A 23,695-nucleotide genomic window follows, 5' to 3' on the forward strand; every position below is an offset into this window, starting at 1 on the left:
TCTATCCACTTAACCGAAGTCTCTCAACCCCAGAACCATTCTGCACCCTCTCCAATTTCTTCATATCCTTCCAAAATGCATTACCTCACATTTGTCCGGATTAAACTCCATCTGCCATTTCTCCGCCCAAGTCTCCAACCGATCTATATCCTGCTGTATCCTCTGACAATCCTCATCACTGTCCGCAACTCCACCAACCTTTGTGTTGTCCGCAAACTTACTAATCAGACCAGCTACATTTTCCTCCAAATCATTTATATATACTACAACCAGAACTGGTTGCAATACTCCAGTTGGGGCCTAACCAGAGCTTTATAAAGGTTCAGCATAACTTCCCTGCTTTTGTACTCAATGCCTCTATTTATGGAGCCCAAGATCCCATATGCTTTGCTATCTACTTTCTCAATATTCCCTTCCACCTTCAAAGATCGATGCACATGCACCCCCAGGTCCCTCTGTTCCTGCACACTCTTTAGAACGGTGCCAATAAGTATATATTACCTCTCCCTATTCCTTCTGCCAAAATACATCACCTCCCACTTGTCAATTAAATTCCATCTGCCAGCTTTGTGCCTATTCTGCAAGCCCATGTCCTATTGCAGGCAGTTCACATCATCCTCACTGTTTGCCACACCTCCAGTTTGGTGTCATTGGCAAATTTTCAGATTCTACTCTGCATTCCCAGATACAAGTCATTTATATATAGCAATAAAAGCAGTGGTCCCAGCACTGACCCTTGGGAAACATCATCATTGACCATTCTCCAGTCTGAAAAACAACCATTCACTACAACTCTGTTTTCTGTCCTTAAGTCAATGTTTAAACCAATTGGACAGTGACCCTCCTATTCGATGACCCTCAATTTTGTTAATTGCTTCTCTTACTTGTTTTATTATTTATTTTCTGTCTGAACCTTCTACATTTAGCCTGGTTCTCAATTGTATTATCAAACTGACATCTGTCAAATGCACCCTTTTTCTACTTCTTACTCTCTCTTTCATCATCCAGGGAGCTCTGGATTTGTCTGCCCTACCTTTCCCTCTCATGGAAATGTATCTTGACTGTACCCAAACGACCTCCTCTTTAAAGACAGCCCATTGTTCTGTTACAGTTTTGCTTGCCAATCTTTGATTCCAATTTATCTGAGCCAGATCCATTCTCACTCCCATTGAAGTAGGCCCTCCCCAATTAATTATTTTTACCCTAGATTGCTCCTTGTCCTTTTCCATAGTATAATCAGGTTTAGGCTGGCAATGATCCCTGTCTGCTATATGTTCCCCTATTGACACTTGATTCACTTGACCCATCTCATTCCCCAGAACCAGATCCAGTAATGCCTTATTTCTTGTTGGATTGGAAACATACCAGTTTAGAAAATTCTCCTGAACACAGACTAGAAATTCTTGCCCCTCTCTGTGCTTTACTTTACATTATTATCCCTACTTTTCATTACTACTACAATAGGATAAGTAAAGTCCCCCATTATAACTAGTCTATAATTCTTGCACTTATAATTTCCTTGCAAATTTGTTCCTCTATATCCTTCCCACTAGTTGGTAGCCTATAGAATACATTCAGCAATGTAACGGTACCTCTATTGTTTCTTAGCTCTAACCGAATAGACTCTGTTCTTGACTCCTGTAGGACCGTCCTCTCTCTCCAGCATTGTAAAATTTTCCTTCATCAAAACTGCTATCCATCCTCTTTTCTTTCCTTCCCTATCTTTCCTGAATACCTTGTATCCAGGAATATTTAGTACCCAGTCCTGCCCTTTTTTGAGCCAGGTCTCCACTATTGCCACATCGCTATCTGCACCTGCAGCTCACATTCTGCATACTCACATACTTGCGCAGTAAATCGAATTTAGACCTTATTACATTCCTTCTTACTCTGACCCCACCTAATACCTTACTATTTCCAACTCTAGCACCATCTATCTTTCCCAATTTTCTGTGCACCTTGCTTTTCCTCGCTAATATCATCTCCTGGTTCCCACACCCCTGCCAAGTTAGTTTAAACACTCCCTAATAGCACTCGCAAATCGCCCTGCAAAGACATTGATCCTGGCTCTGTTCAGGTGCAACCCGTTCGGCCTGTACAGGTCCCATCTCCCCCAGGAATCTAAAGCCCTCCCTCTTGCACCATTTCATCAGCCACGTATTCATCTGCTCTAACCGCCTATTTCTATGCTCGCTAGGGCATGGCACTGGGAGTAATCTGGAGATTTACAGCTTTAAAGGTCCTGCTTGCTAGTTTCTACCCTAGCTCCCTGCAGGACCTCATCGCTCTTTCTACCCATGCCATTGGTACTGATATGGTGCACAATTGCTGACTGTTCACTGTTCCCGCTGAATAGGCTACAGCCACTCACTGACATCCTTGACTCTGGCACCAGGCAGGCAACATACCATCCTGAATTCACAACTGCGGCCACAGAAATGCCTGTGTGTTCTCCTAACTATCAAATCCCCATTCACTATTTCTTTTCCAATCTTCCTCCTAGTTGATACGATCTGCCAGTCTGTGGGACATACGTCCTATATACCTAGCATCACACTGGCATTGAAATTCATATATCACATTACTCATTTGTGTGATAGGTAGGACGTCTTTTCGGCTTGACAGTAGCATCCTATTGGTGGTGAACACCACATGTGCTGCTACTGCATAGTAGCAGCGTGAAACAGCTAGCTTTACCTGTTGTTCAAATTTTTGGGAAATTTGAGGTAGACTGGGCACCTTTCAGGGCTGAAAAAGATGGCCTTAGGCCTAAGTTTGTGCGATATCAAACAACATGTCCATCTGCTATTCACAACGGGCAAGGTACGGCCGCACCCAACCAGCCTGTGCTTGCAAAACTCAAAGCACAGTGTCCAACATTAGATGTGATTCCACGATTGGAAAACATCTGCTAAATAATCCACAGTGTGTTAAGAATTACGCTGACAAACAATTTAAGATTGTCAGTAGGGCTCACAGTGTGGCGCATTTGCACGTACTGGAAGCTACATATATTAATACATGAGGCATTCTCCATGGCAACACTTATATCAATCAGAGTTCACTCGCCAACCAATCAGCACTCTCATGCAGTAAGTTGTTTTCCCTTACATTGGTTATTCTTGCGGATTGGTCAGATGAGTGCAAGACAAAAAGCTTCGACAACATGTCTCTATTTTCAGCAAAACTTAACTATTATCTATTAACCATTGAAAATATGATTTTGTGGCTATAACGGAGACCTGGGTCAAAGAAGGGCAAGACTGGGTATTGAATATTCCTGGAAACAAGGTGTTCAGGAAAGATAGGAAAGGGGAAAAAGGGGGAGGGGTGGTAGTATTGATTAAGAAGAGCATTGCAGTGCTGGAGAAAAAGGATGCCCCAGAGGAGTCAAGGACAGAATCAATTTGGCTAGAGCTAAGGAACAAAAAAATGCGCAGTTACATTGGTGTTGTTCATAGGCCAGCAACTAGTGGGAAGGACATGGAGGAACAAATCTACAAGGAAATTACAGAAAGGCACAAAAATTATAGGGTAGTTATAATGGGGGACTTTAATTATCCAAACATAGACTGGGATAGCAGTAAAGGGCAGATGAAGTGCAAGAGTTCCTAACGCGTGTTCAGGAAAATTTTCTACAGCAGTATGTTCCTAGTCCAACGAGAAAGGAGGCACTGTTACATCTGGTTTTTGGGAATGAGGTGGGCCAAGTGGATAAAGTAACAGTAGGTGAGCATTTAGGGGACAGTGATCATTTTATCATAAGGTTTAGGCAAACTATGGAAAAGGACAAAGGACAATCCAGATTAAGAATAATTAACTGGGGGAAAGCCAGCTTTAATGGGTTAAGAACGGAGCTGGGGCGAATAAATTGGAGTCAAAGGTTGGCAGGAAAAACGGTAGCTGAATAATGGGCTACCTTCAAAGAGGAGATAGTTCGGGTACAGTCAAGGTATGTTCCCTCGAAGGGGAAAGGTAGGGTAAACAAATCTAGAGCTCTCTGGATGGCAAACGAAAGTTAGAGATTAACATAAAGAAGAAAAAGTGTGCTTATGACCGACGCCAGGCAGAAAATACTACTGAGAACCCGATTGAATATAGAAGGTCCAGAGGGGAAGTGAAAAAGTAAATAAGAGAAGCTGAGAGAGAGCATGAAGAGAGACTGGCAGCTAACATTAAATGGAATCCCAAAGTTTTCTATGGATATATAAATAGTAAAAGTGTGGTAAAAGGAGTTGGACTGATTAGAGACCATGAACGGGATTTATGCATGGAGACAGAGGGCATAGCTGAGGTATTAAATTAATACTTGGCATCTGTCTTTACCAAGGAAGATGATGCAATCCAGCCAATGGTGAAAGAGGAGGGAATTCAGACACTAGAAGGGTTTAAAATTGATAAGGAGGGCCTATTAGATAGCCTGTCAGTACTTAAAGTGGATAAAACACCAGGACCAGATGAGATGCATCCAAGGATACTGAGGGTAGTGAGGGTGGAAATCGCAGAGGCACTGTCCATAATTTTTCAGTCTTCCTTGGACTCGGGGGTGGTGCAAGAGGATTGGAGAATTGGAAACATTACATCCTTGTTCAAAAAAGGGTGTAAAGATAAGCCCAGCAACTACAGGCCAGTCAGTTTAACTTCAGTGGTGGGAAAACTTCTGGAAAGAATAATTCGGGACAAAATTAATAGTCATGTGGACAAATGTGGGTTAATTAAAGAAACCCAGCATGGATTTCTTCAGGGAAAATCATGTTTGACTCACTTGGAGTTTTTTGGGGAGGTAACAAAGAGGGTTAATGAAGGCAATACAGTTGATGTGGTGTACATGGACTTTCAAAAGGCATTTGATACAGTGCCACACAAAAGACTTGTGAGCAAAGTTATAGCTCATTGAATAAAAGGGACGGTAACAACATGGATATGGAATTGGCTGAGTGACAGGAAACAAAGAGTAGTGGTTAATGGATGTTCTTCGGGCTGGAGGAATGTTTGTAGTGGAATTCCCTGGCGGTCAGTGTTGGGACCCTTGTTTTTTCCTGATATATATTAATGACCTAGACGCTGGTGAACAGAGTACAATTTCAAAGTTCGCGGATGATACGAAACTTGGAAGCATTGTGAACAATGAGAAGGATGGTGTAGAACTGCAAAAGGATGTTGACAATTTGGTGGAATGGGTGGATAGGTGGCAGATGAAATTCAATGCAGAGAAATGTGAAGTGGTTCATTTTGGTAGGAAGAACAAGCAGAGACAATATAAAATGAAGGGTACAATTTTAAAGAGGATGCAGGAGCACTGGGACCTGGGTGTATATGTGCATAAGTCATTTAAGATGGCAGGACAGGTTGAGAGAGTGATTAATAAAGCATACAATATCATGGGCTTTATTAATAGGGGCATAGAGTACAGGAGCAGGGACTTTATGTTGAGCTTATATAAAAGACACTAGTTCGGCCTCAGCTGTAGTATTGCGTCCAGTTCTGGACATGAGGGCATTCGAGAGAGTGCAGAAAAGATTCACGAGAATGGTTCCAGGGATGAGGAACTTAGTTTATGAAGATAGATTGGAGAAGTTGGGATTGTTTTCCTTGGAGAAGAGAAGGCTGAGGAGGTGATTTGATAGAGGTATTCAAAATCATGAAAGGTCTAGACAAGAGTAGATAGAGAGAAACTGCGGCCACTTGCGAAAGGATCAAGAACAACAGGGCACAGATTTAAAGTAATGGAAAGTGCTGCCTGCGAGTGTAGTGGAGGCAGGTTTAATTGAAGCATTCAAAAGGGAATTAGACTGCTATATGAAAAGGAAGAATGTGCAGGGTTACGGGGAGAAGGTGGGGGAATGGCACTAAGTGAATTGCTCTTTCGGAGAGTCAGTGCAGACAAGATGGGCCGAATGACCTCCATTTACGCTGCAACAATTCTGTAATTCTATTATGGTAATGTCACTAAACTGCTAATCCAGATGCCCAAGCTAATGTCCTGGGGCCACAGGTTCAAATCCCATCATGCCAGCTGTGGAATTTAAATTCAATTAATTAATAAAAATCTGAAATTGAAAGCTAGCCTCCTGGTTCACTAATATCCTTTAGGGAAGGAAATCTGCTGTCCTTCCCTGGTTTGACCTACATGTGACTCCAGACCCAGAGCAATGTGGTTGACTCGGAAATGGCCAACCCACTCAGATGTCAAGGGAAATTATGGATGGGTAACAAATGCTGGCCTTGCCACCGATGCCCACATCCCATGAAAGAATATATTTTAAAAATTCTAAAAATCTTAGATTTTTATTTACAGAAAAATTCAGACTTCTTCAGTTTTACTATTCCCTATTACTTAATTTTAAATTTAACTGATTGTAATTCTGATAAATTACCAAATTGGCTTTAGTTTTTAATCAAATTAAGTCTGACTTTATAGTTGATTAATTTAGATTAAATTAAGATCTTACCAGTATACTCACCCCAAGTGACTCCTTGTCCTGTGATGTCACTTTAAGATTATTTTTCTTTTTTCTCCTCTCCTGTTTGGTTCAGACTCTCGCATCACAGCCCCATCTGCTCCCAGTTTGCTTCAAACTGCTCCGCTCCCATCCGCTCCACACATGCCTGCGCAGCATAGAGGGAACATTGCTCACCAGCCTAGATGCTGAAACGGTATTCCAAACCAAAAACCACCCTCCAACAGCTGATGCAAAATCATCCAGCAGAACCTTCAAAGTTTACCACCACCAAGTAAGGAAAAACACGACAGCCCACAGTGAACTTTTCCTCCCACCCCATACTTTGTCCCCTTCCTCCCGTCACCTCTTTCCCTTCCTTAATTTTCTACTCCCATCATCCTCCTCAACTCTGTCCCTCCTCCTCGGTTCAACAACACACCCATCTTCTAACTCCGCTTGTCCTGAAGCATGCCCTTGGTCTTGACTATCCAAATGCAACACCATGAGAGATTGACTTGTTATATATTTAAAACAAGGAGTGGTCTCAGGATTCCACAGATACTGCACCTGGAGGTAGCATTGTCAATATAAGATTAGATGATTACATTAGCAAACACCTGTTGTGTAACCATCCCAAATCATATCCTCAGCTATCTCCTGGTCAGTAATCTCAACAAAGATTCTTAATTCCACACACCCAGTTGTTTTAGCCATCAGCTCTCGTGGAATCGTGTAAGAGAGCAGATGTAAACAGTGGAGCAGAACTCAAATAACCATACAACACAAGACTAAGAAGCTGATAAATCTGCTGAAAAGGAACATTCCAGAGGAGCATAGAGGAGCGTAAAGGGGAGCATATAACATGCTCCAAGTTGACATACAGCCCCCTCCCCTCTGATCGCATAAATCCTGACACCTAGATGGAGCAGCAATAGCAGAGCACCCATAATTGGAGAGATCACGGCAACCGATCCCCACTCCAGCGGGTATAGACTGCAACAACGCCCACAGATTTCAAATGTCTCTGCTCCTCTGCACCCATCGAGCAGTATTTGAAACAAGAAAATATACCAATGCAAAACAGATTAGCCATTCAAGGACTATTTACCTAAATCAAGGTTTTAAAAAACCCAAAAGGCCAAGGTGACAGAAACAGAGTAAAATACCTCCCCCCACTGCATGGATTGGAAAACACGGTCCAATCCGCATATTAGACCCTCCCCACCACCCACCATAGCAAATTTTGGTACCAAACCTCCTTGCCCACTACTGAGCAGAAATCAGCACACAAACTATGCCCCGACTAAACTGAAAAGCTGCCACCATTGTAAACATAAATCTGGCTATTTAACACCCAACCAAGAATAAACCTGACATTTCACCCACCCTACATTGAGGACGAAGCTGCTCTTGTTCCTTTCCTCCTAACACTGAAGAAAATATATTATTCTTACCCCCACCCCCAAGAAGTTAAATTTGACTTCCCACCCACATTGATCTGGGACACAACCACTGAGCAAAAAGATGGCATTCTCTTTTCCCCATCTAAGATGATCTGAAATTTGCCCTCAAATTTTGGTTGATTCCTGCCTCATCAGGGACAGCTCACTCCCCAACCAAGGAAAAGCAAACGATTTCCCACCTGCTGAGAAGCAACTTGTGTTGTTTCTATCTTCTCACCATTAGAATATCATTATTCCCTCCCCATTACTCCCACCCCCCACCATCCTCAGTTGACAATTTTTCTTTTGTAGACTTTCCCGCCCAAACTAGAGATGAGCCCTGACCTACTCCATTGCATTGAGGCACACTTCCCCAGCCCAGTGCCACCCAACCCTGCCTCCTCTTCTTTCTCTTACCCCCACCTCCATCTCTCCCTGTGAACCCCTGCCTGTCCCCATTCAACTGACATTCCCCTGATTTAACTACCTAATTTCTCCCACCATTTATGCTTTTTTATTCATTCTTGGGATATGGGTGTCACTGGCAAGGCCAGCATTTATTGCCCATCCCTAATTGCCCGCGTGCAGGTGTTGGTGAGATGCCTTCTTGAACCATTACATTCTGTGGGGTGTAGGTACACCCACAGTGCCATTAGGGAGGGAGTTTTCCAGTGTTTAGGTCGATGCCGGGTGGTCTTTTTTTTTTTATTATTCAACTTGTTGTAGTCTTTTGATACAACCGAGTGTCTTGCTCGGCCATTTCAGATGGCAGTTAAGTCATCCACATTACTGTGGGGTCTAGAGTCACATGTAGGGCAGATCAGGTAAAAGGATGGCAGATTTCCTCTACTGAAGGAAATCAGTGAACCAGATGGGTTTTTACGACAATCCAATCGTTTCACAATTATTAATGAGACTAGTATTTTATTCCAGATTAATTAACTGATTCAGTTTGATTGAAACATAAGTTCCTGAGGGGTCTTGACAGGGTGGATGTGGAAAGGATGTTTCCCCTTGTGGGAGAATCTAGAACTTAGGGTCACTGTTTACAAATAAGGGGTTGCCCATTTAAGACAGAGATGAGGAGAAATTTTTTCTCTCAGAGGGTCGTGGGTTTTTGGAATTCTTTTCCTCAAAAGACAGTGGAAACAGAGTCTTTGAATATTTTTAAGGCAGAGGTAGATAGATTCTTGATAAGCAAAGGAGTAGGTGGAAATGTGGAGTAATCAGTTCAGCCATGAACTTATTGAATGGCGGAGCAGGCTCGAAGGGCCGAGTGGCCAACTCCTGCTCCTAATTTGTATGTTCGTATGAATTTAACTTCTTCCAGTTGCTATAGTGGGATTTGAACTCATCTCTACAACAGTAGCCTGGACCTCTGGATTACTAGTCCAGTAACATTATCACTATACTACCATCCCCTTATGTGAAGAAAAAGGAAATATTTCATTATTATTGCACCTGTAGGTGACACTGGGACAGTCTTGTTATATCACTCACGAAGTAAAGTGGAGAACAATTTACCATGACTACCAATCAACCCATGGTACAATCTTGACTCAGTGGTAGCACTCTTGTCTTAGTCAGAAGCTTGTGAGTTCAAGTGAACATAGGCTGGCACTTCATTGCAGTACTGTCAGATGAGTCATTAAACTAAGATCCCATCTACCCTCTGAGATTGATGTAAAAGATCCCACAGTACTAACTGAAGACTAGCATGGGCATTTGCCCTGTGTCCAGGCCAACATTTGCTCCTCAACCATCAACTAAACATGGATTATCTAAATCATCTCATTGCTGTTTGTGGGACTCTGCTGTGCACAAACTGGATGCTGCATTTCCTACAGTATAACAGTGACCACACTTCATGGTCTGTAAAGTGCTTTGGGATATCCTGAGGTTGTGAACGGTGCAAGTTCTTTGTTTTCTTTCATCTCTATTTGAACTGTGATTGTCATTCCCAGCCATTACCATCAGATAGTACAGAGATCTTAATATAGGTATGGCGTAAGGGGCGCAGAGAGAGGAGACTTCACCTGAGTGAAACATAGTCAGAGTGTAAGGTGGGAATTTGGTTCACATGGTAATTCGGTGCAGAGGACAAAGAGGTGTTCCTTTTTTAACTTCCAGTAGCTGTAGAAGATGCTAGTTGCTTCACAGAAATAGAGAGTAACCTAGAGACAGCAGCGAAAGTTTGAACAGCTAGGATGGTGAGGTGGTGGGTTCAGAGCATCCCAAAGAAAACTGACTTGTGAGGTTACAGCAAAGAAAGTAAGTGATTAGTTGAACCTTTTTTCCGTATCTATACTAAGAAATTTTAATTGGGGTTAGTACTTTTATTATTCCAATTAATAAGAACCTTCTGAGTTTCAGGTAATTTATTAATAAGGTTTTAGTAGTCTTAAGGTTTACCAGCAATATTATAGCTTATTAGTATTGAGGCTTAGTAGTAATGGGGTTTATTAATTGCAAATTAAGGAAAATAAATTAATTAACACAATAAAAATGGCAGGACAGGTGATGTGTTGTGGCTACAGTTTGTGGGAGCTGGTGGACACCATTGTGATCCACAGCAAAAACATCGGCAGTAAGTACCCACGGCTCGAGGAGCTTCGACTCAGAGTCAATGAGTTAGACGCCGAGCTACAAACACTGCGATGCATCAGGGAAGGGGAAAGTTACCTGGACACTTTGTTCCAGAAAGCAGTTACACCCCTTAGTCTTCTGATTTGGTCAATGGTCAGGGAGAGGAGGGTGTGACTGCGAGTGAGGCAGGGAAGGGGATCAAGAAGGCAGAAGTGGAGGAGCCTCAACCCTTGCAATTGCCCAACAGGTTTGAGGGTCTTTCAGCTTGTATGGATCAGAGTGAGGGCTGCACGGTGGACGAGCAAACTGACCATGATACCGTAGTACAGGAAACCGTTCAAGTGGGGGCAGTAAGTCGGACTGTAGTGGTAGTAGTAGACAGTATAGTCAGGGGTTAGACACAGTTCTCTTTGGTCAAGAGTGAGTCCAGAAGGCTGTGTTGCCTGCCCGGTTCCAGGCTTCAGGACATTTGCTTAGGACAATTTGGCTGGAGAGGAACGTGCAGCAGGAGGGGGAAGATCCAGTTGTCCTGGTCCACGTGGTTACCAATGACATAGATAGGACTAGGAAAGAGGCTCTGCGTAGGGAGTATGAGCAGCTAGGAACTAAATTAAAAAGCAGAACCTCAAAGGTAATTTCTGGATTATTGTTTGAGCCACGAGCAAATTGGTGCAGGGTAAATAAGATTAGAGAGTTAAATGCGTGGTTCAAAGTTTCGTGTGGGAGAAATGGGTTGCGATTCATGGGACTCAGGCAGCAGTACTGGTGAAAGCGGGAGCTGTTCCTTTGGGATGGTCTTCACCTGAACCGCGCTGGGACCAGTGTTCTGGCGAGTCGTAGAACTAGAGCAGTATAAAGGGCAATAAACTAAATAGTGGGGGTGAGGGATCAAGTGAGCGGAAGATGTGATAATTTAAAGGGAGAGGAAAAGGCAATAGAGCAAGGTAGCGATAAGGGTAATGATAAGCAGAGCATGGGAGGAACGGACAGAGCATACAAACTTAAGAGTACACCAGCAAATAAGGCTAGAGGTTGTGAAAATAAAAAGACAGAATTAAAGGCACTCTATCTGAATGCACACAGCATTTGCAACAAGGTAGATGAATTGACAGCATCATTAGAAGTAAACAGGTATGATCTAATTGTCATTATGCAGACGTGGCTGCAAGGTGACCAAGGTTAGGAACTGAATGTTCAAGGGTATTCGACATGTAGGAAGGATAGGCAGAACGGAAAAGGAGCTGGCGTAGCGCTGTCAATAAAGGATGAGATCAGTACATTAGTGGGAGAGATCGAAAGAATGTTAGGGTAGAGCTAAGAAATAGCAAGGGGCAGCAAACATTGGTAGGAGTTGTTTATAGGCCATCAAACAGTCATGGTAATATAGGGCATGGTATAAATCAGGAAATTAGAGGTGCATGTAACAAGAGTAATACAGTAATCATGGGAATTTCAATCTACATATAGGCTGGGTAAACATAAATAGAACTAATGCTGTGCGGGACGAATTCCTGGAATGTATATGAAATGGTTTTCTTGAAAAATATGTCAAGAAACCAACTAGAGAACAGGCTATTTTAGATCTGGTATTGTGCAATGAGAAAGGGCTAATTAATAATCTCATTGTAAAGGAGTCTTTTGGGAAAAGTGACCATAATATGCTAGAATTTTACTTTAAGTTTGTAAGTGATGTAGTTCAATCCGAAACTCGGGTCTTCTATCTAGACAAAGGAAACTCCAAAGGTATGAGGGGCAAGCTGGCTGTGGTAGATTGGGAAACTACATTAGAAGGTATGATGGTAGACAGGCAATGGCTATCATTTAAATAATTAATGCATGGTTTACAACAAATTTACATTCCTTTGAGGCACGAAAGCCCAGCAGGAAAAATGATCCAACCATGGCTAAGGGAAGTTAAAGATCATATTAGACAAAAGGAAGAGGTTTATAAAGTTGCCAAATAAAGTAGTAGGCGTGAGGTCTGGAAGTATTTTACAATTCAGCAAAGGAGGACCAAGAAACTGATAGTTTACTTTCATCTATTTTCTCTCTATCAAGAAACATCAAAACGGACTGTAAAAGCTTCTATGGGCATGTAAAAAGGAAAAGACTAGCAAAGACAAATGTGGGCCCATTACAGGCAGATAGAGGAACTTATAGTGGGGAATAAGGAAATGGCAGAACAAATAAACAAATACTTTGTGTCTGCCTTCACAGAGGAAGATACAAAAAACCTCCCAGAAATACTAGAGACCCAAGAGACTAGCGATAATGAGGAATTACAAGAAATTACTATTAGTAATAAAGGTATCATTGGAGAAATTAATGGAACTAAAAGTTGATAAATCCCCTGGACCTGATGATCTACATCCCAGTGTTGAAAGAGGTGGCTGTACAGATAATGGATGCATTGGTGGTCATATTCCAAAATTCTATAGATTCTGGAGCAGTTCCTGAAATTGGGAGATAGCAAATGTAACCCCACTATTTAAGAAAGGAGGGAGAGTGTAAACAGGGAACTACAGACCTCTTATTGGTAGTAGGGAAAATGTTAGAATCTATTATAAAGGATTGATAACTGGAGACTTAGAAAATAATGATAGGATTGGGCAGAGTCAACATGGATTTATGAAAGGGAAATCATGTTTGAAAACCTGTAGGAGTGTTTTGAGGATTTAACTAGCAGAATAGATAAGGGGAACAGTGGATGTGGTGTATATAGATTTTCAGAAGACTTTCAATAAGGTCCACATAAGAGGTTAGAATATACTGGCATAGATTGAGAATTAGTTAATGGACAAAAAACAGAGCAGGAATAAATGGGTCATTTTCAGGTTGCAGGCTGTGATTAGTGGGATACCGCAAGGATCAATACTTGGGCCCCAGCTTTTCACAATCTATATGAATGATTTGGATGGGGGCCAAATGTAATATTTCCAAGTTTACTGATGACACAAAATGAGATGGGAATGCGAGTTGTGAGGAGGATGCAAAGAGGCTTCAAGGGGATTTAGACAGGCTAAGCGAGTGGGCAAGAACATGGCAGATGGAATATAATGTGGAAAAATGTGAAGTTATCCACTTCGGTAGGAAAAACAGAAATGCAGAGTATTTCTTAAATGGTGAGAAGTGCTTGAGTCCAAAGGGACCTGGGTGTCCTAGTTCATAAGTCACTGAAAGCCAACATTCAGGTACAGCAAGCAATTACGAAGGCAAATAATATGTTGGCCTTTATTGCAAGAGGATTTGAGTACAGGAGTAAAGGAGTTTTGCTGCAATTGTATAGAGCCTTGGTGAGACCGCACTTGGAGTATTGTGTGCAGTTTTGGTCTCCTTACCTAAGGAAGGATATACTTGCCATAGAGGGAGTGCAATGAAGGCTCACCAGACTAATCCCTGGGATGGCAGGATTTTCTATGAGGAGAGACTGAAGAGACTGAGCTTGTATTCTCTAGAGTTTAGAAGAATGAGAGATGATCTCACTGAAGCATACAAAATTCTTACAGGGCTCGACAAGGTAGATGCAGGACGGATGTTTCCCCTGGCTGAGGGGGTCTAGAACCAGGCAACAGTGTCTCAAAAGAAGAGGTAGGTCATTTAGGACTGAGATGAGGAGGAATGTCTTCACTTAGAAGGTGTGAATCTTTGGAATTCTCTACCCCAAAGGGCTGTGGAGGCTCAGTCATTGAGTATGTTCAAGACAGAAATCGATAGAGTTCTAGATATTAAAGATATCAAGGGAAATATGGATAGTGTGGGAAAATGGTATTGAGGCAGATCAGCCATGATCTAGTCGAATAGTGGAGCAGATGCAAGGGGCCCAATGGCCTACTCCAACTCTTATTGCCTATGTAGTTAAAGAAAGATAATTTTACTTTTGCTTCATAGAAAATAGGAGTAGGCCATTCGGCCCTTCGAGACTGCTCCGCCATTCATGATGATCATGGCTGATCATCTAACTCAGTAGCCTGTTCCCACTTTCGACCCATACCCTTTGATCCCTTTAGACCCGAGCGCTATATCTAACTCCTTTTTGAAAACATACAATGTTTTGGCCTCAATTGCTTTCTGTGGTAGCGAATTCCACTGGTTCACCACTCTCTGGAAGAAATTTCTCCTGATCTCAGTCCCAAAAGATTTACCCCATATCCTTAGACTATGACTACTCCCTCACCATCGGGAACATCCTTCCCGCATCTACCCTGTCAAGTCCTGTTAGAATTTCATTAGTTTCTATGAGATCCCACCTCACTCTTCTGAACTCCAGCGAATATAATCCTAACCGACTCAATCTCTCCTCATATGTCAGTCCCACCATCCCAGGAATCAGTCTGGTAAACCTTCTCTGCACTCCCTCTATAGCAAGAACATCCTTCCTCAGATAAAGAGACCAAAACTGCACACAATATTCCAGGTGTGGCCTCACCATGGCCCTGTATAATTGCAGCAAGACATCCCTGCTCCTGTACTCGAATCCTCTCGCTATGAAGGCCAAAATACCATTTGCCTTTTTTACTGCCTGTTGCAACTGCATGCTAACCTTCAGCGACTGGTGTATGAGAACACCCAGGTCTCGCTGCATATTCCCCTCTCTCAGTTTATAGCTGTTCAGATAATAATCTGCCTTCCTGTTTTTGCTACCAAAGTGGATAACCTCACATTTATCCACATTATACTGCATCTGCCATGCATTAGCCCACTCTCTCAACTGGTCCAAATCACCCTGAAGCCTCTCTGCATCCTCCTCACAACTCACCCTCCCACCCAGTTTTGTGTCATCTGCAAATTTGGAGATATTACATTTAGTTCCTTCATCTAAATCATTAATGTATATTGTGAATAACTGGGGTCCTAGCACCAATCCCTGCGGTACCCCACTAGTCACTGCCTGCCATTCGGAAAAAGACCCATTTATCCCTACTCTTTGCTTCCTGTCCGCCAACCAATTTTCTATCCATCGCAATACACTACCCCCAATCCCATGCGCTTTAATTTTACATGTGAATCTCTTATATGCGACTTTGTGGACAGCCTTCTGGAAGTCCAAATAAACCACATCCGCTGGCTCCCTCACATCAACTCTACTAGTTACATCCTCGAAGAATTCTAGTAGATTTGTCAAGCATGATTTCCCTTTCGTAAATCCATGCTGAATCTGCCCGATTCTACCACTGTTCTCCAAGTGCTCTGCTATAAAATCTTTTATTTCCCCCACTACCGACGTCAGGCTGATTAGTCTATAATTCCCTGCTTTCTGTCAACCTCCCTTTTTAAATAGTGGGGTTACATTAGCTACCTTCCAATCTGTAGGAACTGTTCCAGAGTCTATAGAATCTTCTAAGATGACCACCAATGCATCCACTATTTCTAGGGCCACTTCCTTAAGTACTCTGGGATGCATACCATTCGGCCCTGGGGATTTATCGGCCTTCGGTCCCATCAATTTCCCCAACACCATTTCTCTATTCATACTGATTTCTTTCAGTTCCTCTCTCTCACTAAGCTCTGTGTTCCCCAACATTTCTGGTATGATATTTGTGTCCTCCTTTGTGAAGACAGAACCAAAGTATGCATTTAGTTGGTCAGCCATTTCTTTATTCCCCAAAATAAATTCCCCTGTTTCTGACTGTAAGGGACCTACATTTGTCTTCACCAATCCTTTTCTCTTCACATACCTGCATTCAATATTGTTGATCAACCACTCTACAAAATAAGTTTATCAACCATTACCTTACTTCGTATTTCGGTTTGCTGCAGCTGAATAACAGCCCTGCTGCACTTTGGCTGACTGGCTCTCCTACCCCACATTGGAGAATATACTTTGTAGATGGTTGAGGTGTGCTCCATCTCAGACAGCCACTAGTACTGCATTGTATGGATGTGCTCACTCTACTTTAGTTGAATTTTGAGAGTGGAATCTCCCTACTGAGCAGCATTACGATGAACTGTATTTTCCAACACCCTCAATGGAATAATGTATGTTCGTCGAACATACTGTCACTCTAGAATTGGCCTTTATAGCCACTCCAGGCGCTGCTCCACTGACCACCTCCAGGTGCTTACCCACTGTCTCTCGAGATAAGGAGGCCAAAGAAGATGTTCGTCGAAGCATTTCCATTTCCCAACGTTCTCATTCTCCTCCTTCTTTTCCATACCCTAATTTCCCTCTTACTCTTGTTACTCTTTCTCTCCCCCGCCCCACCACCACCCCAACATCTGCTTAATTGACTTCACTTTTCTCTCCTCCCAACCTTGGCCCAATTATCACCCAGCCACACCTTGTTTGACCTGAAAATTGTACTTGGTCTCGACACCAGAGTGCCACAGCACGAAGATTGACCAGTATATTAAAAATCTTACATCTGCACATTCTGTTCCATTACAAATTCCAATGTCCACCTTTCTCATGAAAGCAGCCTACATAAACTTGTATTGTAATTAGACCCTCCTGGCACCAGTGGCACCACATTGCCTCAGCCACAGCACAGCTGATGGCACTCTCCCCCGAGTCAGAAACTTGTGCCTTCAAGTCCCACAACACTAAATTCCACGCTGATACATCAGGACAGTACGAAGGGAGTGCAGCACTGTCCAAGGTGCCGTCTTTCAGATGAGATGTTAAACCAGGCTCCCGTTTGCTGTCTCAGGTGGATGCAAATGATTACATGTTGTTATTTTGAACAACAGTAGGGGACTTATACCTGGTGTCCTGGCCAATATTTATCGCTCAATCAACATCTCTAAAAACAGTTTATTGGGCCATTATCACATTGTTATTTGTGGGAGCTATGTGCAAATTGGCTGCTGCGTTATATACATGACAACAGTGATGACACTTCAAAAGTACTTCATTGGCTGGAAAGTGCTTTGGGACACTGAGGTTGTGAAAGACGTTATATAAACGCAAGTCTTTCTTTACTTTTGCATCACCCAATCTCTCAGCTACAGTTAACATTTGCCTGCTTGATTAAACTTCAACTCTGATTTTGCATACTGGTCACCAGTAAAAGTGAAACACTGGCAATGCTCTCTGCTCTTTCCAAAATCACAGTACTCGTTAAACTAACTTACTGTTTTATAGTTAAGCTTTTGGCGAGGTTAAAGTTTTACTAATTCTATACCCATGTGTCTGACTGCCAGTATGATTAAGCGAATGAAAACAAAACCAGCAAGAATTCTATTTACCATGTGAAAACATTGGGAAAACTAAGGAGCGTGTCGGTAAGTTATTAAAAATTAAGTATCTGGAAGTTAGCATGGATTTTATGCTGCTTTATACTGGCTTTCAGACAATTTGAAATCTGTGGACATCTTAATTTCCATTCAAATGGTAGCGAATTCATGTCCAGATATGTCAAGTTTATTAACAGTTTTGACATTTAGGAAGATATATAAACTTCATAAATACACACATTATGTATTTATAAATATAAAATATGAACACATATTTGAATAGTAAATACAGGTCCTGCAGGAGCACTATTAAGTACAATAAGCATAAATTTAAAACATTACGTTAACATATGAGCAAAATGCACCAATGACTTCTTGGTCAGGATCTTCTGAACCTCCCATGTTTTTCCCACCCCCAAACAATTTTTTTTTTTTTTAAGTTGTACGTATGAGAGCAGAGTAACCAGTATTCAAAAATTCAGTATGTGCCAAAAATATGCAAGAATAACTTAAAAATAAATAAGTTCAATATAACTTTGCAACAAGTTTATATGTTCAAGCTGGGAATTAGCTTTCTTTAAAAAATTACCTTTCCTCTGTTTTACAGAATGGCACACAGACAATATCCTTGTGTTGCAGGACATCACAGTACACTTGATTGACTGGTACCGAAGTAAGTTTATCATTTTGAAGCTGACTGGCTAATTTGACAACATGATCCCGCACTTTACAACCCTGGGGGAAAAAAAGTCACAGAAAACACAATTTGTTCAATTAACGACCACAGTTGCCATCACCTTTCTCAGTTTTAGGAAGCTCAACCTCCATTTATAACTAAGATTTACTACTATATGCCGAGTGATGAGAAAAAACCCAAGGGGACATTATTCAATTTATTTGTCCCAGTGCACTATCATTTTGTTCAGATGATCGACAACGTTTGTTGAAAGCATGCAAACTGCTGCAGATCATTGCCCAAGTTTCTGCTGTTACGACTAGGTGAGAAAAGTGTCTTGGGGTCTTTTGTTGTCTTCACCTGGTCTTATTGTAACATGGTTTAATTTTTAAACACACGGCATTTTGAGCCAGAGACGTCCAATGCAACGATCTTTCAGAGGGAAGTGAAATCCGAGTTGGATGAACCACCAAACTGTGAAGACACCAAGACTGCTATAGCACAATTAAAGGTCACACAAAGCTCCGGGAATAGATGGGATTCCAGCCGAGGTCTAGAAACAGGGAGAGGATGTGACCTTTGATAAGCTTACAGGTCTGTTTACAGCATGCTGGGAGAAAGGGACAGTGCCTCAGGACCTTCGAGAAGCAGTGATTAGCTCCTTCTACAAAAACAAGGTAGAGAAGTCTGACTGTTCAAAATACAGAGGCATCACCTTACTCTCTATTTCAGTCAAAGTCTTGGCCAGAGTGTTTCTAAATAGACTTGTTCAAACAATAGCTTAAGAAAGCCTCCCTGAAAGTCAGAGCAGATTCAGACTCAATAGGGGAAATACTGACATCATTTTTGTGCTGAAACAGATCCAGGAAAAGTGTAGAGTACAAAACATGGGCCAGTACGCTGCTTCTGCAGATCTCACCAAGGCATTCAATACAGTCAGCTGGGATGGCCTTTGGAAGATGCTATTTAGATTAGGGTACCCTCCAAGGTTTCTCATCATTCTCCGTCAACTGCACGAAGGCCAGAAAGGTCAGATCAAGCAGAATGGAGCTCTCAGACAGCTTCCTTACTTCCAATGGTGTTAAGCAAGCGTATGTTCTGGCTTTGACCCTTTTTATTTTCTTCAGTATGATGCTTCAAGAGGCAAAGGCAGACTTAACAGAGGGCACATATATCTGTTTCCGAACAGACGGCAGTTTCTTCAACCTGTGGCGTGTACCAAAACCACAGAAGAACTCATCGTGGAGCTTCTGTTTGCCCTTCTGGCACTCACAGAGGAGGCAATGCAGCTCACTGTAAACTATTTCTGAGGCAGCAAATGCCTTTGGCCTTACCATTAGCCAAAAGAAAACAGAAGTGCTGAACCAAACATGGCCTTGAGGAAATTACAACTACCACATATCAGCATTGATAGTAGTAACCTCAATGCAGTAGAACAGTTTACCTATCTAGGTAGCATTATCTCAAATGATGCCGCTGTCAACAAGGACATTGACAATCGACTGCCCAAGGCCAACAGCTCTTTCGGTCACCTCTCAAAGTGTGTCTGGTGGAACCATTCACTACGCATCTCTACCAAAATTCAAGTATGGAGAGTAGTTGTCATCACCACCCTCATGTGCTAACCACTGTGCCACCCCACAAATGCTGCCAGACCTGCTGAATATCTTTTCCATGCCTTGATCTTCTGCACTTAGTCTTTTTCCTTCACCTTGAAATGCTTCCAGCCTCTAAGTAATCTTTTACTTTTTAGATGCTTGTACAAGTTCATACTATTTCCTTTTATATTATCAGACAGTTTTAAAAAAAACTTTCCTTCCTTCCCTTCTACTCTCCCGTTTTACCTCCCAATTAACTTTCAGTATTCCTCATGAATATCTCTAATATTATTAGTCCAAACTTTATGGCTGCCTTTTAAGATTCACTTTAGTTTTAATTTCTATTTATCCATGGTACTTTATACATCAGTGCATCTCCTTTTTAGCCTTATATAGGACGACCAGCGGGTTGGCAGAGGGACGTGGAAGCTCAATGCTACACTGCTGACCCCAGAGAACGTTGAGGAACTCAAAAGGGATTACAAAGGTTGGAGGACCGTGAAACCCCTCTTTGAGTCTCCAGTTCACTGGTGGGAAGCGATCAAGGAGAACATCAAGAGGTTCTTCATCCACAAAGGTGTTCAGAGGGCGCGAGAGAGAGGGAAATGTCCCGACTCCAGAAAATTATGCAAAATCTACTCCGGTTGCAGTCAATGGGGGTCGAGGTCAAAGAGGACCTCCAAGAGGTGAAGAGCCAGCAGGCCTCGCTCTTTGCCAAGGAGGCCTCCAAGATCATCTTCCGGTCCAGAGTCCGCTCCATCGAGCAGGATGAGACGTGCTCGCGTTACTTCTTCCAAAAGGTACACAGGATGAGACGTGAAGGCTCAGTTAGGGCGCTTGAGAGCTACAAGCTAGCCAGGAAGGATCTAAAGGGAGAGCTAAGAAGAGCAAGGAGAGGACACGAGAAGTCATTGGTGGATAGGATCAGGGAAAACCCTAAGGCTTTCTATAGGTATATCAGGAATAAAAGAATGACTAGAGTTAGATTAGGGCCAATCAAGGATAGTAGTGGGAAGTTGTGTGTGGAATCAGAGGAGATAGGGGAAGTGTTAAATGAATATTTTGCGTCAGTATTTACAGTAGAGAAAGAAAATGTTGTTGAGAATACTGAGATTCAGGCTACTAGGCTAGATGGGATTGAGGTTCACAAGGAGGAGGTGTTAGCAATTTTGGAAAGTGTGAAAATAGATAAGTCCCCTGGGCCAGATGGGATTTATCCTAGGATTCTCTGGGAAGCTGGGAAGGAGATTGCAGAGCCTTTGTCCTTGATTGGTCATTGTCGACAGGTATAGTGCCGGAAGACTGGAGGATAGCAAATGTTGTCCCTTTGTTCAAGAAGGGGAGTAGAGACAGCCCTGGTAATTATAGACCTGTGAGCCTTACTTCGGTTGTGGGTAAAATGTTGGAAAAGGTTATAAGAGACAGGATTTATAATCATCTTGAAAAGAATAAGTTCATTAGAGATAGTCAGCACGGTTTTGTGAAGGGTAGGTCGTGCCTCACAAACCTTATTGAGTTTTTCGAGAAGGTGACCAAACAGGTGGATGAGGGTAAAGCAGTGGATGTGGTGTATATGGATTTCAGTAAGGCGTTTGATAAGGTTCCCCACGGTAGGCTATTGCAGAAAATACGGAAGTATGGGGTTGAAGGTGATTTAGAGCTTTGGATCAGAAATTGGCTAGCTGAAAGAAGACAGAGGGTGGTGGTTGATGGCAAATGTTCATCCTGGAGTTTAGTTACTAGTGGTGTACCGCAAGGATCTGTTTTGGGGCCACTGCTGTTTGTCATTTTTATAAATGACCTGGAAGAGGGTGTAGAAGGGTGGGTTAGTAAATTTGCAGATGACACTAAGGTCGGTGGAGTTGTGGATAGTGCCGAAGGATGTTGCAGGGTACAGAGAGACATAGATAGGCTGCAGAGCTGGGCTGAGAGATGGCAAATGGAGTTTAATGCGGAAAAGTGCGAGGTGATTCACTTTGGAAGGAGTAACAGGAATGCAGATTACTGGACTAATGGGAAGATTCTTGGTAGTGTAGATGAACAGAGAGATCTTGGTGTCCAGGTGCATAAATCCCTGAAGGTTGCTGACCAGGTTAATAGGGCTGTTAAGAAGGCATATGGTGTGTTAGCTTTTATTAGTAGGGGGATCGGGTTTCGGAGCCACGAGGTCATGCTGCAGCTGTACAAAACTCTGGTGAGACCGCACCTGGAGTATTGCGTGCAGTTCTGGTCACCGCATTATAGGAAGGATGTGGAAGCTATGGAAAGGGTGCAGAGGAGATTTACTAGGATGTTGCCTGGTATGGAGGGAAGGTCTTACGAGGAAAGGCTGAGGGACTTGAGGTTGTTTTCGTTGGAGAGAAGGAGGAGGAGAGGTGACTTAAATGAGACATATAAGATAATCAGAGGGTTAGATAGGGTGGATAGTGAGACTCTTTTTCCTCGGAAGGTGATGGCAAACACGAGGGGACATAGCTTCAAGTTGAGGGGTGATAGATATAGGACAGATGTGAGAGGTAGTTTCTTTACTCAGAGAGTAGTAAGGGCGTGGAACGCCCTGCCTGCAGCAGTAGTAGATTCGCCAACTTTAAGGGCATTTAAGTGGTCATTGGATAGATATATGGATGAAAATGGAATAGTGTAGGTCAGATGGTTTCACAGGTCGGCGCAACATCGAGGGCCGAAGGGCCTGTACTGCGCTGTAATGTTCTAATTCTAATTCACAGAGAGAGCTCTGTTATCAGCAGCCTGAAGGAAGAAGATGGCTCGGTAACGTCTTCGCAGTCCGACATACTAAGGATCAGCAAATCCTTTTATGCTGGGCTGTATGACGCGAAGAAGCCCACAGACAGCAGAGCCTCCCAGTACTTCCTACCATCTATCACAGAGGTCTTAGATGACAGCAGGAGGGAGAGATTGGACAAGCCGCTAACTCTGGACGAGCTGACAAAGGCCGTCGAGTCCTTCGAGACGAGTAAAACTCCCGGGAGCGACGGCTTACCGGTCGGGTCGTACTCGGCCCTGTGGGACTGGGTCGGCCCGGACCTGCTGGAAGTATACGAGAGTATGCTCCTGGCCGGCAGCATGGCAGAATCCATGAGGAAAGGCATCATCACCCTCATTTACAAGCAGAAGGGGGAGAGGGCAGAAATCAGAAATTGGCGACCCATCTCACTGCTTAATGTTGACTACAAGATTCTGTCCAAAGTCATAGCCAGTCGAGTCAAATCTGCTCTGGAGTTGGTGATTCACCCCGATCAGACCTGCACTGTACCCGGCAGGAAGATCTCTGATAGTCTCGCGCTACTCAGGGATACGATCGCCTACGTACGGGACAGGAGGGTGGACACCTGCCTCATCAGCCTGGACCAGGAGAAGGCTTTTGACAGGATATCGCACACCTACATGATGGACGTGCTTTCCAAAATGGGGTTTGGGGAGGGAATCTGCAATTGGATCCAACTGCTCTACACAAACATCAGTAGCGCAGTCTCAATCAACGGGTGGGAATCGGAAGGTTTCCCGATCAAATCTGGAGTCAGACAGGGCTGTCCTCTCTCCCCAGTCTTGTTTGTTTGCTGTATTGAACCCTTTGCTGAGTCTATTAGGAAGGATGCAAGCATAAGAGGGGTGACAATCCCAGGCAGCGGAGGCACTCAAGTTAAAACCTCCCTGTACATGGATGACGTCGCCGTCTTCTGCTCAGATCCGCTGTCCGTGCGCAGACTGATGAGCATCTGCGACCAGTTCGAACTGGCCTCGGGAGCCAAAGTTAAC

At 43.0% G+C, this 23,695-nt stretch overlaps 1 protein-coding gene across 5 annotated transcripts in view; it reads right to left on the reverse strand.

The window, feature by feature from the left end:
• The window catches only part of sanbr (SANT and BTB domain regulator of CSR), a 168,989-nt gene that overhangs the window by 85,427 nt on the left and 59,867 nt on the right, over positions 1-23,695 (reverse strand). For all 5 annotated transcript variants that reach the window (XM_068045808.1, XM_068045805.1, XM_068045807.1 and 2 more), the window contains one exon: positions 18,234-18,379. In XM_068045808.1, the coding sequence (XP_067901909.1) occupies positions 18,234-18,379 (146 nt within the window). The remainder of the gene's footprint in view (positions 1-18,233; positions 18,380-23,695) is intronic.

This window comes from Heterodontus francisci, chromosome 13, assembly GCF_036365525.1.
Source record: "Heterodontus francisci isolate sHetFra1 chromosome 13, sHetFra1.hap1, whole genome shotgun sequence".
Classification (NCBI taxonomy): domain Eukaryota; kingdom Metazoa; phylum Chordata; class Chondrichthyes; order Heterodontiformes; family Heterodontidae; genus Heterodontus; species Heterodontus francisci.